The following is a 16,558-nucleotide window of genomic DNA, read 5'->3' on the forward strand; positions in this document are numbered from 1 at the left end:
GTTAGTAAATAGTTCTTAACTATTTACTAACTACCTAGCAAAAATAAATACAAACTTACCTGTGAAATAAAACCTAAGCTGCTTTACACTAAAACCTAACATTACAAAAAATAAAAAACACTAAAATTACAACAAATAAAAAACCTACATTACAAAAAATAACAAACAAAATTTTACAAAACAATAAAAATTATTCATATTCTAATACCCTTAAAAAAAATAATTAAAAAAATAATGTTTAATAAACTACAAAGGGTCCTTAAAGGACTTTTTGGGGGCCTTTAAAAGGGCCTTTTGTAGGGCATTGCCCTAAAGTTTACAGCTCTTTTGCTACAAAACAAAACAAACACCCCCTCACAGTATACAAACCCCACCCCTCAAACCCACAAAATAAAAAATTCTATCTAAAAAACCTAATCTACCCATTACCCTGAAAATGGAATTTGTATGGTCATTGCCCTTAAAAGGGCATTTAGCTATTTTGCTGTCCAAACCCTGATCTGAAAAAAAAAACACCCAAAAAACCCTTAAAAAAAACGAACACTAAACCCTCAACGATCCACTTACAGTTTGTGAAGTCCCGCTTGAACGATCTTCATCCATGCAGCGAGAAGTCTTCATCCAGACAGCCTCTTTTATCTTTATCCAGGCGGCGAAATTCTCATCCAGGCAGCGAAAAGTCTTCATCCAGGCGACCTCTTCTATCTTCATCCAGGCGGCATCTTCTATCTTGATCCCAGTGGCGCGGAGCGGGTCCATCCTGAAGACATCTGGTGCGGAGCATCCTCTTCATATGGTTGCTGTTGTACACTGACTCTTCAATACAAGGTAGGCGATTCAAGATGGCGTCCTTTGTATTCCTATTGGCTCAAGAAACTTGAATCAGCCAATAGGAATTATAGCTGCTAAAATCCTATTGGTTGTTCAAATCATGATGTTGAATAATCCAATAGAATGAGAGCTGCTTAAATCCTATTGGCTGATTTTATTTTGGGTGGGCTTTTTTATTTTGGATCATTTTGTTTTTTTTATTTTTCGTAATTTAGAGTTTGTTATATTTTGTAATTTAGTCTTTTTTAATTTTTTGTAATTAGATACTTTGTAATTTTTAGTGTAAGGATTTTTTTAATGTGTAGCTTAGTTTTATTTAATTTGTAGATTAATTTTAGTTTAATAATTATATTAGTTTAATTGTTAGTTTAAACTTAATTCTTTTAATTTGATAGGTACGCTTTAATTTAATTAGGGAAATTGCAATTTTAATCTAAAGTTAGGGGGACGTTAGGTTTAGGGGTTACTAGTTTAATCTTTTGCTTTTGTGATGTGGGGGCTTTTGGTTTAGGGGTTAATAGTTTACTTTAGTATATTTCGTTGTGGGGGGCTTGCGGTTTAAGGGTTAATACGTTTATTATACTAGCGGCGGTGTAGGGCTTAATAACTTAAGTATAGTGTGGGTCGACGACAGATTAGGGGTTAATAATATTTAAATAGTGTTTGTGATGTGGGAGGTCTGGCAGTTTAGGGGTTAATAACTTTTTTTATAGTGGTGACGATGTCAGGGTAGCGGCGGAATAGGGGTTAATACATTTTTTAAGTTGTGGCAATGTCGGGAGCGGCAGATTAGGGGTTAATAACTTTAATATAGTATTTGCGATGCAGGAGGGCCTCGGTTTAGGGGTTAATAGGTAGTTTATGAGTGTTTAGTGTACTTAGTAGCAATTTAGTTATGAGTTTTATGTAAGAGATTTGTAGCGTAAAACTCATAACTACTGCTTTTAAATTGCGGAACGGATCTTGTCGGTATTTAGCCTCACTGCAAAACTCGTAATGGCTGCGCTATGGAAGTCCCATGAAAAAACGTAATTTTTACGTGTGCGGGACTGACGTTGCGTTACAGGCTAAACGGCTTGCGGTACAGCTATACCGACAAAACTTGTAATGGCTGCAGTGCTGTTTTAACGCTGAAATTACCATTTTTTCAGCGTTAAAAGACGAACGCACAACTTGTAATCTAGGTGAGAGTTATTAAAGGCATAAGGGGGAATGAGGGGAGAGGACAAAAAGAATTTTAAGAAAAGAGGAATGACAGTTATTGATAGATCTAGCAGATGAAGAAATAAAGAAGAAACTCAGAATAAAAGAAAAAAAATGGAAAGAAAAAAAGCCTGTACTGCCATAAATAATTATTATATTTATATGTGGGGCATTTGTGTTATCACAATTTCATTTAAATTCACATGAAGATTTGAAAACTGCGTCGGGAAAGTAGGGTCATTAGACTATCGTAGCCACTGTTTTTATTACACCACTGTTTAAAAACATCATATAATCAATATGTTTTCTTTCATCTTTTCTTTTTTTTTATACTCTCTGTTCTTTCAGTTTTCTGTCTTCTCAATCAATAGGAAAAGTATGCTCAAAAATACATTTGTCTGTCACACTGACACTAACTAAGCAATCAGCATGTTACATTATTGCATTAAAGTATAATCATGTTTACACTTGCAACCTTATCTCTTTGGAAAGAACTTTGAACAAAGATATCACTTTTTTATCTCCATTAACAGATTCCAATAACATTAAAAAAAAATAGAACACAATACATATATTATGCCACTAGATGGAGCTGTGGTACATTAGGAAAAACACCAATAACTTTTTTGAAACTATGCCCAGCATTCCCTGGCACAATATATTTGGGCAATTAAAAGAGATTAAATGAGGTTTGCTTCAATTTACAAAAAAATGTATTTCACAAACAAGAGGGGATAGAGAAATAAGCTTTGGAAAACAGAGACATGAAGGATTGAGGCATGTGAGGCATGCACATTTGACACACAAATGGAAAAGAATTCAAAGTATTCTACTTGTTGATGAGAGATATGTAACTTACTGCTAAAATTATATGACTTGACTTTATAATTCAGGAATGAATAACCAAAGCCCATCACTCCAGGAGATTGCAGGCTTGGGGAATGAGCCATCTGTATTCCAGTAACTTTGCTTGGAATATATGAATCATTTAATCTTTTGGTTTGGCCTGATACAATAGTGTAAAATCAGCACAAGCAACTATAATAGAAAACATCAACCAGCACTTTTAGATTAAACTCCATATAAACCTATAAATACATTTGCAGAGTTAGGTTTGAAGTTATGCAAAGTAGGCAGCTATCTATGGGCTACGTCACATCAATGGACTCCTGTTTTTTTCAATAAATCTCTTATTGTCATACAATCCCTGTATTGGAAGTCTGGGTATTATTGCAGTGTGGTTTAATTACACTGTCCTTCCTTCCACTATCTATGTTCCATTTTCTCTTTATCAAATCAGGACCACTCACCCCTCACAGAATGCTCAAACCATGCCCAAACAATCACAGTACAGTATGTGCTAGGTTTTTGTGCGCATTGGGTAGCCCTTGTATTATCCTAAGTTCGGCATTTCGAGCACATCGGGTTAGTGCTCATGCGAAAACAGTTTACTTTCAACTTGTAATATGAGGGTTACCATTTGACAATGTAGGCAGCCGTCTATGGGTTCCTTATTTTAGAGGGGACTTTTTAACCAATGGTTTGGTCAATAAATTTGTTATAGACTCGTTAACATCTTGCATTATGTGCTGTACACTTGGCTTCTCGGTCAATTAAAAATTGGGAACTGTTTTAATGCAGATTTGTGTATTGAGTAAAAAATGGAGTATCCCCATATAGAGTACGAACACACAAGGCAAGTCTTACGTTTCAAGCTCCCTGGTGGTGCTTAATCATAGACTAATTAGGTATAGCAGAGGAAGCCCATCTATACTCAAGGTACAAATTGATTAACCCCTGCCAACCCGGAGAAATATATAAAAAACCTACAATGTGAAAATTAAAAAGCAAATAAGCTACAGGGTTATAATAACAGTCATGTGGTGGCCCAAAAAAAAAAAATACTGTGAATACAAGAAGATGTATATACATACATACATACATATATATATATATATATATATATATATATATATATATATATATATACTGTATGTATATATACTGTATGTATATATGCTGTATGTATATATACTGTATGTATGTATATATGCTGTATGTGTATATACTGTATGTATATATAGTGTATGTATAAATATATATATATATATATATATATATATATATATATATATATATATATATATATATATATATATATATGTGTGTGAGTTATATTTTTCCTCAAACTCACTAAAAAACTCACTAAAAATTCAAGAGAAAATTCTGGATGGAATACTGTACGAATTAACCAATTGAGGATGTATGACAAATGACTCATGCTACATAGACAGGAAAACTTTAGTAATTAACTATAAAGGACCTATTCACAGGCTTCGTGTTGAATATATATGTATGAGATAATGTACATATCAGTAATATGCTTTTGTAAAATATATTTAATTATGTATTACTGATGACGAATCTCAGTTATCTATAAAATAGCTGATATCACATTCCCTATTCATTCCCAGGGGCATTCTTGTTTTTAATTTAAGGATCCAAAATAATTATTTCTTATCTAGTATTTTGCCTTTGTTCCCTCCCCTCATAGGTACCCTTGCTAGATCTATGACTTGAGCAAATCTGTCAGCTTTCTCAGTAAAATGTATGCCATTGAAATGGTTTGCTATTGCTGATTCTTTTACGTCATTTTTGGCATCTCTGATGTGTTCTCCCTCTCTTTTTCTGAACTCCCTGTATGTAGGCAAAACCTCTATGGTTAATTACTAAAGTTTTCCTGTCTATGTAGCATAAACATATTCAGGCCCATTTATCAAAGGGCTTGCGGACCTGATCCAACACTGCGGATCAGGTCCGCAAGACCTCGCTAAATGCGGAGAGCAATACACTCTCCGCATTTAACATTGCACCAGCAGCTCACAAGAGCTGCTGGTGCAACGCCGCCCCCTGCTGACTCGCGGCCAATCGGCTGCCAGCAGGGAGGTATCAATCAACCCGATCGTATTCGATCGGGTTGATTTCCGGCGATTCCTGTCCGTCTGCTCAGAGCAGACGGACAGGGTTATGGAGCAGCGGTCTTTGTGACCGCTGCTTCATAAGTTGTGTTTCTGGCGAGTCTGAAGACTCGCCAGAAACACGGCCCTTCAAGCTCCATACGGAGCTTGATAAATGGGCCTGATTGAGTCATTTGTCTTAGATTTCTGAGCATGGCATACTAATTATCTTCATCTAGTGATGAAAATACATCCTCAATTGGTTAATTCGTACAGTATTAAGTTTGTATTCCATCCATAATTTTGTCTTGAATTTTTTGTGAGTTTTTAGTGAGTTTGAGAAAGAATATAATTTATATATATATATATATATATATATATATATATATATATATATATATATATATATATATATATGTGTGTGTGTGTATATACATCTTCTTGTATTCACAATGTATTGTTTGGGCCACCACATGACTGATTATAACCTTGTAGCTTATTTGCTTTTTAATGTTCACATTGTATGTTTTTTATATATTTCTCCGGGTTGGCAGGGGTTAATAAAGTTGTGCTTTGAGTATAAATAGGCTTCCTCTGCTATACCTAATTAGTCTATGATTAAGCGCCACCAAGGGTCGTGAAACGCGTAAGACTTGCCTTGTGTGTTTGTACTCTGTCTGGGGATACTCCATTTTTAACCTGTTTCAATAAACAGACTTGTTTTAAAAAAACTTTTTTTCTAACCGAGTAGTGCCTACTCCTCCGTGTGCTGCTCTTTGGATTACTACGGCCTGATCCGCCATTGCTACGGCACTCCAGGTCTATCTGGGAAGCAGGTTGTATCTTTCAGAATTAAGTTGCACTGACCAGTAGTCTGCTCCGGATACCCCTCTTGCTTGCTATCAATATTGAGTGTATATGTTATTTAAAAATTCAGAGAATCTAATTAGACTTGCCTATGGGCACCAGTGGTGTAACTCTAGCTGTGCCTCTAATAAATAAATGCACACTTACTCTAATTACTAAACTGACCTAATGTTCAATTTTTAACATTTACACCCCTGAACTTTGGTATAGAAAATACCATGCTGTAAAGCATAATGTTTCAATTGCAGATCTTTGTCCTTTTCACAAACCCAATAAGCAGAGTGAGCCCCATTGGTATAATCAGGCTAAAGAGATCATGCTGAAAGCAATTCACCAGACAGATACAGAGATAAGAGGTTTGCTAAGTATTAGCATGTTACAAAGTAAGCTGTGAACAAATATTCTGACCACATTAGCAGTGTTTACTTTCAGATACTATTATACACATTTACCCTCAAATGGAAATATTATTTGTTATTGTCTAGCCAAGAAATGGCCAACCTATTCCAATTAAAGGGACATATAATATTAAAATTGAATCTCCCAAAAACTATTTAGTAAGGATATTAAGTTTTAAAAAAATTGTAATACCCAGTAATTATTTATTGTGTCTATCTTTGTTGTAGAATTCCTCTGTATATTTTGCTAGTCCTTAAAGGGACACTCAGGTCAAATTAAATTTTCATGATTCAGATATAGCATGTAATTTTAAACAACTTTCCAATTTACTTCCATTAAAAAAGTGTGCACAGTCTTTTATAGTTACACTTTTTAAATCACCAGCTCATACTGAGCATGTGAAAGAATTCACAGACTATACGTATATACATTTGTGATTGGCTGATTGCTATCACTTGGTACAAGGGGAGTGGAAATATACATAACTTTGAAATTTGTCAGAAAAAAAATCTACTACTCATTTGAAATTCAGAGTAAATGCTATTTTATTGTCTTGTTATCTTGCATTTGTTGATTATGCAAATCTACTGTGTTTACTGGTCCTTTAGCAAATAATATTTAATAACCACAGAGTTTTAAGATGGTTATTTAATCCTCTCCATGGAAAGGGTACATCAGAAAGAAACACTCTCTGTCTCTGGATAAAAGTGGATAAAAATGTCTTCTTCTCATAGTGACCGTTCTTCATATAGTGACATAAGTGGTTAGGGTGCTGGCTGTTAGTTTCTCTGGCTAGAATGTGAGACAAGTTTAATATATACCTCACACAATTTCCTGTAGGCTTTGGGGGACAAGGAGTTGAGTAAGGGTTACTTGTGGTGGCTAACGTGCTTTGTGAGCAGGGCAGGGCAAAGAGTGACTAGATGGGACACTCATGGGTGGGGTTGGGGAAGACAGGCATGTGGTTGGAGGAGCTAATTGGAGGAGTGAAAACAGTAGCTCGTAAGCAGAAAACATGCTCTAATGGGGGAAGCTGCAGGTATACCTCTCAACCCATGATAATCCCACAATATCCAGGACGGTTGAAAAGTATGTTAAAGGGATACTAAACCCAAATGTTTTCTTTTTTTCGTTCATGATTCAGATAGAGCATGCAAGTTTAAGCGACTTTCTAATATACTCCAATTATTATTTGTCTTTGTTCTCTTGCAATCTTTATTTTAAAAGCAGGAATGTAAAGATTAGGAGCCGGCCCATTTTTAGTTCAGCACTGTGGATATTGCTTGCTTCTTTGTGGCTACATTTAGCCACCAATCAGCAAGCGCTACCCAGGTGCTGAACTAAAAATGGGCCGGCTCCTACGCTTTACATTCCTTATTTTAAAATAAAGATACCAAGAGAACGAAGACAAATTGATAATAGGAGTAAATTAGAAAGTTGCTAAAAAAGGATGCTCTATCTCATTTCTGAAAGAAAAAAATGGGTTTAATATCCCTTTATTGAAACAAATCTATTATATTCACATATAAGTAGACATGGAATTAATGAATGTTTCCTGAGTACTCTGATATCTGACCTCACTGGCTCATCTAAAGTCAATAAACATGGCACAGAAAGGAAGGAACTGTGTGCCCTAATACTGTGATAGGTTTCAATGGAGGAGCTGTGAAATAGATTTCAGAGTATAAATCTGCCTTTGCCATGCACTTTATAGATCTGTTTTTGTAAATGAATGGGTCCCAAGATTTGTATTCCAACATCCTGAATCAGAGGGTAAGCTATAGAGTCCAACTGGACCACAGTCTGAGTGGTTTGAAGACAAGGCTGAGTTATGATCAGGAGGCAGCCTTTTAAGTCTTAGGCAGTGTTTTACCATTTCTCAGCAGAGTTTGGGAAACATTGTGTAGTCTAAGATTTCACTGAGAAAACCAGGACATATAAAAGGGAAAAAGGGACAGAAATACTGATCTCCTATATTAATATTTTTTTTTCCCTCTGCAGTTTAGAGTGGCATTAGGAGGTAACTAGCAGGGTAATATTGTCTAGGGTGTATTGCCTATGGTGAATATTTTACCTTCAGAGAGAAAAATGTCTCCAGGATACTTTCAATAGAAAACTGTCAACAATGGTATCAGTTATTAAAGTTTTCAATTTATAAATATAAAATATAATGTATTGAACAGTTTTGCACTAATGCACACATTACAATATATTTTTGAGTACAAAATATTAATTCAAATGATGTTAACCACATTGTGTGTTCAAAAGAAAGTCAACATCAAAACAGGTGACAGTGGATATATCTTTTCAGCACAACCACTTGGTTGCAACTAGTTTATGTTTTACAATCTCATTATCCTATTAATGTGATACCTTTTATAGCCTCTGGGTGGCAGGCTTTTATTATTTTCTTTTCACTGTTTCTAAAGTGTTGTGCTGTCTATAGAGAAGAAACCATGAAGTGTCACATTAAAGGGACATTAAACACTAAATACATGCTAGATAGAATGATGCATTCAAAGAAAAGATTAGTGCATGACTAACATGTAGATGTATTTTTTTAAGTTTCATTAGTTGTTTAAAAAGTGACAAAATAAGTGTAAAGTTTTAGTGTCTATAAAACACTGGGAGCTGCCATGTTGTAACTTGTGTTACCTTCTCTGCTGTGGCCAATTAGGGTCAGCTATAAATAGATCACTAGAGTGTGCAGCCAATGGATGTGTGGAATGTAACAGTGTTCTGCCCTTCCATTTCTAACAGGAACTGAAAAGCTCACAATTTCAGAATGGAATTACTGGCAAAGAGGACAAAATAAATAATGAAAGTATATTGCAGAGTTGTTTTATTATATACAATTTATCATTTTATATTACCATCTCAAAGTGTTTAATGTCCCTTTAAAGGTGTGCACAATCTTAAATTAAATAAATATTTGTTATTTTTTTAAATGAATCATAATTATTTTTACTTTTTTACAGGTTCTAGAAGTACGCAATCTACATTATATCAATTGGGACTGGAACAACCTCTCTGTTACGATATCACATGCAGCCTATTTACCAAAGCTCTGTCATTTCTTTATAATTCACAAGTTGCTTGAATAACATTCAGAAATTCGGAAAGAGAGACTGAACAGACTTAAAGGGACACCCCCACCCCCAAAAAAAGTATTTCATTTAGAGTGTAAAATGTTAAAAAAAAAAACTTTTACAATTTACTTCTATTATCAAAATTTCCTTTGTTCGCTTTGTATTCTTTATAGAAAAGTTGGTAAATGGTACTGAACGGTAGTGGTGATTTTCAGGTACGAATGTGTAGGAGCGTGCGCGTGATACATTTGATTACAGTGTGTGGAAGCATTGTTTCTTGTCATGTACTGCTTCAGAAATGTGTATGCTACATATCTAGATATCTCTTCAACAAAGAATACCATGAAAACAAATTACATTTGATAATAGAAATACATTGAAAACTTTTTTGAAATTGTATGCTTTGTCTGAATCATGAAATAGCAATTTTGAATTCCATGTCCATTTAATGGATCTAGAAGACTAAAATGCAGGTGAAGACGTCCAAACATCATCTAAAAATGACTGGACCTGTTATCTTGTCAAGAAACATCCTATGAGATTTACTGGTTAGCCCATTATAAATCTGAAACTCAGTTAATGGTTAACAAATTGGAGTCTGGGGGGCTGTATTACCATTTATAAGGCCTTGCTGCAATCCAACAGCCCCTTTTCTTGCTTTCGTTTCCTGAGGAAGTTCCTGTCCTCCTACCCTTGAAGATGGATGGTGTGTTTTGTGGTGGCGGCATTGAGTACAGCTTTCTTAGGGTTGCTAGTAGTCCACCTTAGCAGAGGTAGGTTTAGTTGAACTAGCCATTTAAGTCAGGGTATTGTATTCCTCCACCTGATCTTTGCTTCCTGTATGACCCATTTATCCATGTTACCCTACTGGCCGGGGAAGTCAGCCACGACCTTGTGAGCGGGCAGATATGGTGGGAGGGGTTGACACCCTCTTGGTGGTGGCCTAGGGGTACCCTACATTAAGGGAAGTGAGCCTAAAAGTTATTTTAATCAAACCACTCTGCTAAGGGTGGAGCAAAGGGCAGACTGCCCCAGGGGGCAGGGTGGCAATTGATATCTATCTATCTGTCTGGCTGTAGGTTTGTTTATAGCTGAAGATATATGCAATCCATGCTGTCTGCGTGTTGCCACCTATACCCCTCAGATGCTCTTGTTACTATAGCTATAGACTGCCCTGCATGAGTGCCATAGAAGGGGCCATATGATAACCAAGGATCCACTCCCATTTTTTTATATCAAATCTAGCATTTTTAAAGGGATGGGTTTATATGCCTGGGCAATTGGGTTGTACTTGCCCCTGGGTGGAGCAAGCAGTGCATTGTTGCATGTACTGATTCCTTGACTGCCTGTTGGTATGGGTTAAAGTTAGGGACTCCATTGCTGCCATCCATCTGTTATAAAGATAGGCAAAAAATCTTTAGCTGAACTCAAAAAGTTTGTTTCACAAAAATTTTAAAAAAGTGACTATGACTGTTTTTTTCTATCAGCTACTGTGTCTGTTTCTTTATTATGGTTATGTGTGAAAGGGGAAGTTAAAGGAGGGAAGTTGGCTGGGATGGTAAAAACATAGGGCTAAATTACAAGTGTAATGTTGAGTGTAAACATCTCTAGAAGTACTCTTTTGTATGCGTGGGTTAGTGCATGTATTACAAGTTGAAAGTAAAACTTTTGCATGCGAGTGAAACCTGCCCCGTGCTAACTTGAGGACTTCAGTTTTTGGTCTTGCACTAACACCACAGGAGTTATTAAGTCTTCACATAAATTAAAATGTTATTTTTATTTGAAATACATACCTGCATATCTATTTCTATAGATATAGAGTTATAGATATATATTTTACATAAGCAATATCAGTATATAAATACTTTTTGTTATGTGAAGATCATTGGAATGGAAAACATGCGTAAGGCACCTCGGGTTTTGCAATTTAGGTCTAACCCAGAGTCAAGCACATTAAAAATGTGTGATCTTAAGGCGCATTATTGAAATATTAAATATAAAATATTAATAATAATTATTATAGATACTGTAATTGTTTATATATATATATATATATATATATACACACACAATCATTTTTTAGTACATCTATAATAATTATTGATATTTTTTTATTAATATTTTCAATATTTTATATTTAATAAATACATTTAGGGCTAGATTACAAGTACGCGACTTTTGCCCGTTTGAGGGTGCGCAATAAATAACCAGACATTACAAGTGGCTGGTCATTGCTACCACGAGTTCGCAGTAGCAATTAGCGCTCTTTGGTTCATTTTCTATATGTCCCACTATGGCCCCCAAATTTAAGTGGTGTTTTTAATTTATAAATTAAAAAAAAATAAAAAAAATAAGCATCTTTATTTTTTTAATTGCACTAAGCAGTTATAAGGAGTTAAAAGTGGCGGGTGTGGGGTGTTAGAAAAAAAACTGCCTTTACATTGCGGTCTATGGGAACTGTGTGTTCTCAAAAAATATATATGTATATGCTTATATACTGTACATATATATTTATGTGTTAATATGTGTATATACACATATTAACACAAAACTATATATGTATATGATCATATACATATACATTTAAACATGCCGCCATCGCTGCGCTACTTACCCACTTTGCTGCACTTATGTTCTGTGCCGTGTATGACGGCATTAGAAAGTGGCTCCTATTGGAGCCTATGGAAGCGTGCTCTCATAAGCGCAATGCTTCCATGCAATGCAAATGCAAGGTCATGTTTGCATTGTAACTCATAATACCAGCGCATATTTGCGTGTGCTGGTAATACAAAGTGGAGCGCAAATATTGCTTTAGCGAAAGCGATATTTTGCATTCCACTTATAATATGGCCCTTAGTTAGTGCACATGAAGAATTATTGTACTCATGAGCTTTATATGTGCAAACTCAACATGAGTATATTAATTCTTCATGTGCGCTACCCTGACATGAGTTATCTTAAGGCACGATATGTAGTTATTAAATATAAAACATTTAAAATTATTAATAATTAATGTAAATAATTATTATGCATTAAAATATTCTAAATAATCCATTGTGATACCTGAAATGATTTACGCATATTTTACATTTCTAGATTCTTCACATAGAAAAAATTGACTTTTTTATTATATATACTGTATATATATTTCTATTTATATCTGATAATGTTAATGTAAAATATATATGTACTAGTCCTAAAGTCCGTTCACACGGGCCATTTTTTGCAGTATAGCGTTCCCACCCCGTGCTCTCTCTCTCCCCCTCTCTTTTGTGCTCTCTCCCCCTCTCTTTTGCTCTCCCCCTCTTTTGCGCTCTCTCTTGTTCCACCTCTCTTTTGCTCTCTCTCTCCCCTCTCTTTTGCTCTCTCTCTCCATCCCTCCCTTTTGCACTCTCTTTCCCTCTCTCTATTGCTCTCTCTCCCCCTCTCTTTTGCTCTCCCCCCTCTTTTTCTCTCTCGTCCCTCTATTTTGTTCTTTCCCCTCTCTTTTGCTCTTTCCCCTCTATTTTGCTCTTTCTCCCCCCTCTCTTCTGCACTTTCCCCTCTCTTCTGCTCTTCCCCCTCTCTTTATCTTTTTCCTAACTCTTTTTGTCTCTCCCCATCTCTTTCTATTTCTCTCCCCTCTCTCTCGCCGATCGCGCATGACCACGCCCCTGACACGCCCCAACCACGCCCGCGTTCCAGATGACCATGCCCACACTTCCACCTGGCCACAACCACTTTCGCCGCAACAGCATGACAGGTAAGGCCAGGCAGTAGAGACAGCAGGAGGACAAACACTCTTGGCCTTTTATATAATAGGATACCTATATATCAATAGGAATAGATATATAATTATAGGAATATATAGAAATATATATATATAGAAATATGTATTTACAATAAATTAACATTTTCCTGTATGTGAAGAACATTGGAATGTGAAATGTTTACAGTAAATACTCAGTAAAACACATTAAATATTGTTATGGCATTATAGTTTAGACACACACACATTTTATTTTAAAGGACCACTCAATACAGAAGAATAGCATAACCAATAAGTGCATAATTAAAAGACAATGTAATAACACTTACAAGGAATTGTTTTTCTTTCAAATGTATTTTTTCTCCAATTTTCTGACCCCCAAATCATGTAACATACATCACCCATTCACAGACTAGTATACATATACCCTGTGAGCTTGTTTATATGCGCTGTAGGAGCTTGCTCCCAAGAAAGTGTGAATATAAAAAGACTGTGCAAAATTTGATAATGGAAGTAAATTGGAAAATGTCTTAAAACAGGTGGCCCTCGGTTTACAACGGTTCAATTTACACCGTTTCAGAATAACAACTTTTTTTTTCTAGTCATGTGACTGCTATTGAAAAGCAGTGCATTGATTAAAATAGCCAGTAGATGGAGCTGTCCGCTTGTGTTGCAGCAAAGCCAAGCAAGCTGAAATTAATCAGTTTAACCAGACCTGAGCTATCAAGCAGATTTCAAAGGAACAAGATCTTCCTGTCTATAAATCCGTCCAGATTGGAATGCATAGAAAGAACTGTTTGCAGAAAAATGCAAGTGAAGTCTGTGTTGTGTGATTATTTTATTAAGTTTATAATGCTGTTTAGAAAATGTTTTTATTCATTTAACTTAGTTTATTTATAAATTCTGTGTTGTGTGATTATTTTATTAGGTTTATAATGCTGTTTAGCATTTAAAGTCTTCATTTCAAAGCATTAAAAATAATGTATTAGGTGTTACTTATGACAATTTTGAGAGGGGCCTGGAACCTAACTCCCTCACTTCCCATTGACTTACATTATAAACTGGGTTTCAATTTACAACGGTTTTGATTTACAACCATTCCTTCTGGAACCTAACCCCGGCGTAAACTGAGGGCTACCTGTATTTATGTTGTGTTTGGTGCATCTTTTATTTTATCTCTAACCCTTTATGCAAGGTCTTGAGTCATGCTAACCCGACATGCATTAAATTCAATTGCGCTTGAGTGAACTTTTTTTTTTTTTAATTAACATTTATACAAGTTTATTACAGCAGCAAAACAATTAAGACACATTGGTGTTCCTTAATACAGAATATGTAGACACAAACAAGGTGCTGTACAGCTGTGTAGCAGTTAGGGACTCCCTCAGTTTGCTACACCCACATAAAAACCCATGAGTCCAACACAGTTAAGACCATTTATTTAAAATATATAAACATGTGTACAATATGCAGTAGGTTAAAACAATAGGGTTATCAAATACTCTGGTGGATAATGCTTTTGTTACTTGCAGCTTTTTCTTTTTCCTTCTTTTTGACAGGATCCATTTCAATACATTTCCACAGTCTTAAAGTCACATCAGCTGAAGCAGAAACAACTCTTGAGCCATCTGGGCTCATTGCAAGACTGAGGACCCTGACTGTGTGACCTTTAAGCTCAGTGACTTTAGCCATGGTAGGATACTTCCATACGACAAGCAGATTCTGTGCAAAGCCGTGACCAGAAATAAGTTCTCTGTAATTTGAAGACCACAGTATAGAACAGACCTGGGAGTGTGTATCAATAGCATTTAGACAGGCACCAGAGCAGACGTTCCAGATGCGAATGTGTCTGTCATTTGTTCCCCCCACCAGTGGCTAACACGTTTGATTGCCACGGACACCAGGCAACAGCCTTAACAGCAGCTAGATGTTGTGTGAAAGTTTGCACCGGTGAAAACTCGCCACTGTCACCTTGGACTGCAGGCCAGACGTTCACCAAGTTGTCATTCCCACCACCGGCTAGATAGCGGCCATCTGGAGACCATTTGAGGCCACTCACCTCTTGAGTGTGACCTTCTAGAGTGGCAACATGATGCTCAGCTACCCTTACATCATGGTGATGTATGTGACCAGTCCGAGAGCCACTGGATAGGATGTGGTTGTTCCAACTCAGTGCACCAACACGAGATAAATGGCTGACCATATTACGGAGGCATTTTTGCTGTTGAACATCCCAAAGCTGGACTTCAGAATTGCTCGTACCCACTGCAAGATAATTCCCTTCCTTAATCCAAGACACTGATGATATATAGTCTTCAGAGTGCTCCATCTGCATCAAGAGTACTATTTCTCCTGATATGTAGTTCCATAGATACACAGAATCACTCAGCGCAACAGCAAGAATGTTCTGAGAGCTCCAGTCTATCAAGTTGAGATAGTAATCATTCCTGATTTCTGGAGCATCTAGTATTCTGTCAGGCATGGAGGGAATGTATCTGCCAACTTTCTTACTGGAACCAGGAGTAGATTTGAGTTGACTGTAAAGAACTTTCAAGTTATTCTGATATCCTTCTGGTGCATTTTGGAGTTTGCCGCCAAGCCTTAAAATTTTTGCTTCTTCTACATCAAAGCCATTCAGATTCATAGCCCAGGCTTTCTGTTGCTCCTTTTTGGTAGGAGAGTCCTCTGTTGGCTCATTCTCTTTGCTAAGGAGGAAGCTTGCCACATCCATCTGCATTGAATTTCGGCTTGAAATAAAACGATCAACACCAGCTTTTGAGGGTGTACCCTGCATTTTATGCCCCGTTTTGCCTGGTATCTTGGAGGGAGTTTTGCTTGGGCCATAGGATCGGTTTGACGCCTTCATGGGTGAAATGATGCTGCTGTTTGCAGATGTGTTTCCAGACGTACTTCCACCCTCCTTAGCTTTCCTCTGCCATCGTGCAAGGGGAGCATTTGTGATCGGAGCATCAAGTTTTATGATACTATTCAGGTCAGTCTCAAACACAAACTGCGACATGATTACCACACAACCAACCGTCTCAGCAGCTTCTGCCTATTCTTATGGAATGCTGGAAAATTAGTGCAACGGTCAAAGGAGCGAACTTTCTAATATGCGCGCATATGTAATCTCTTATGTTGTATGGTGACCAGTCTACTACAAAATGCTGAATGTGCTTTGGAACTAGTGATCTAGAGTTACCAGCTGTCTGCAACAAAATACTGGAAAACCAGTGGGTGATCTGGGTAGATGTATATAAGAAAATAAACTCATACCTGACCCCCCTATTTCCCTGACAGTTATATGCTCATAACAGCCATCAGATTGGATCTACAACCCTTTAGTCCATTAGCCATATGCCAAAATCAGTTTTCATATTGGACCTATCTGTTTAGTGTCCAGTATTTTCCCATATGTTTTACTGGGCAGTCTGATTAAATACGAGACATAAACTCGTTTCCCC

At 36.5% G+C, this 16,558-nt stretch overlaps 1 protein-coding gene across 1 annotated transcript; it reads right to left on the bottom strand.

Annotated features, from left to right (window-relative positions):
* Positions 1 to 14,517: 14,517 nt before the first annotated feature.
* Positions 14,518 to 16,125, bottom strand: LOC128662400 (cell division cycle protein 20 homolog). Its single transcript, XM_053716189.1, is given in 2 exon segments — positions 14,518 to 14,960; positions 14,962 to 16,125. Coding segments are annotated over 2 exon segments (1,524 nt in total). The 5' UTR covers positions 16,114 to 16,125; the 3' UTR covers positions 14,518 to 14,588.
* Positions 16,126 to 16,558: the final 433 nt, after the last annotated feature.

Source organism: Bombina bombina, chromosome 6 (genome assembly GCF_027579735.1).
Source record: "Bombina bombina isolate aBomBom1 chromosome 6, aBomBom1.pri, whole genome shotgun sequence".
In the NCBI taxonomy this organism is placed as follows: domain Eukaryota; kingdom Metazoa; phylum Chordata; class Amphibia; order Anura; family Bombinatoridae; genus Bombina; species Bombina bombina.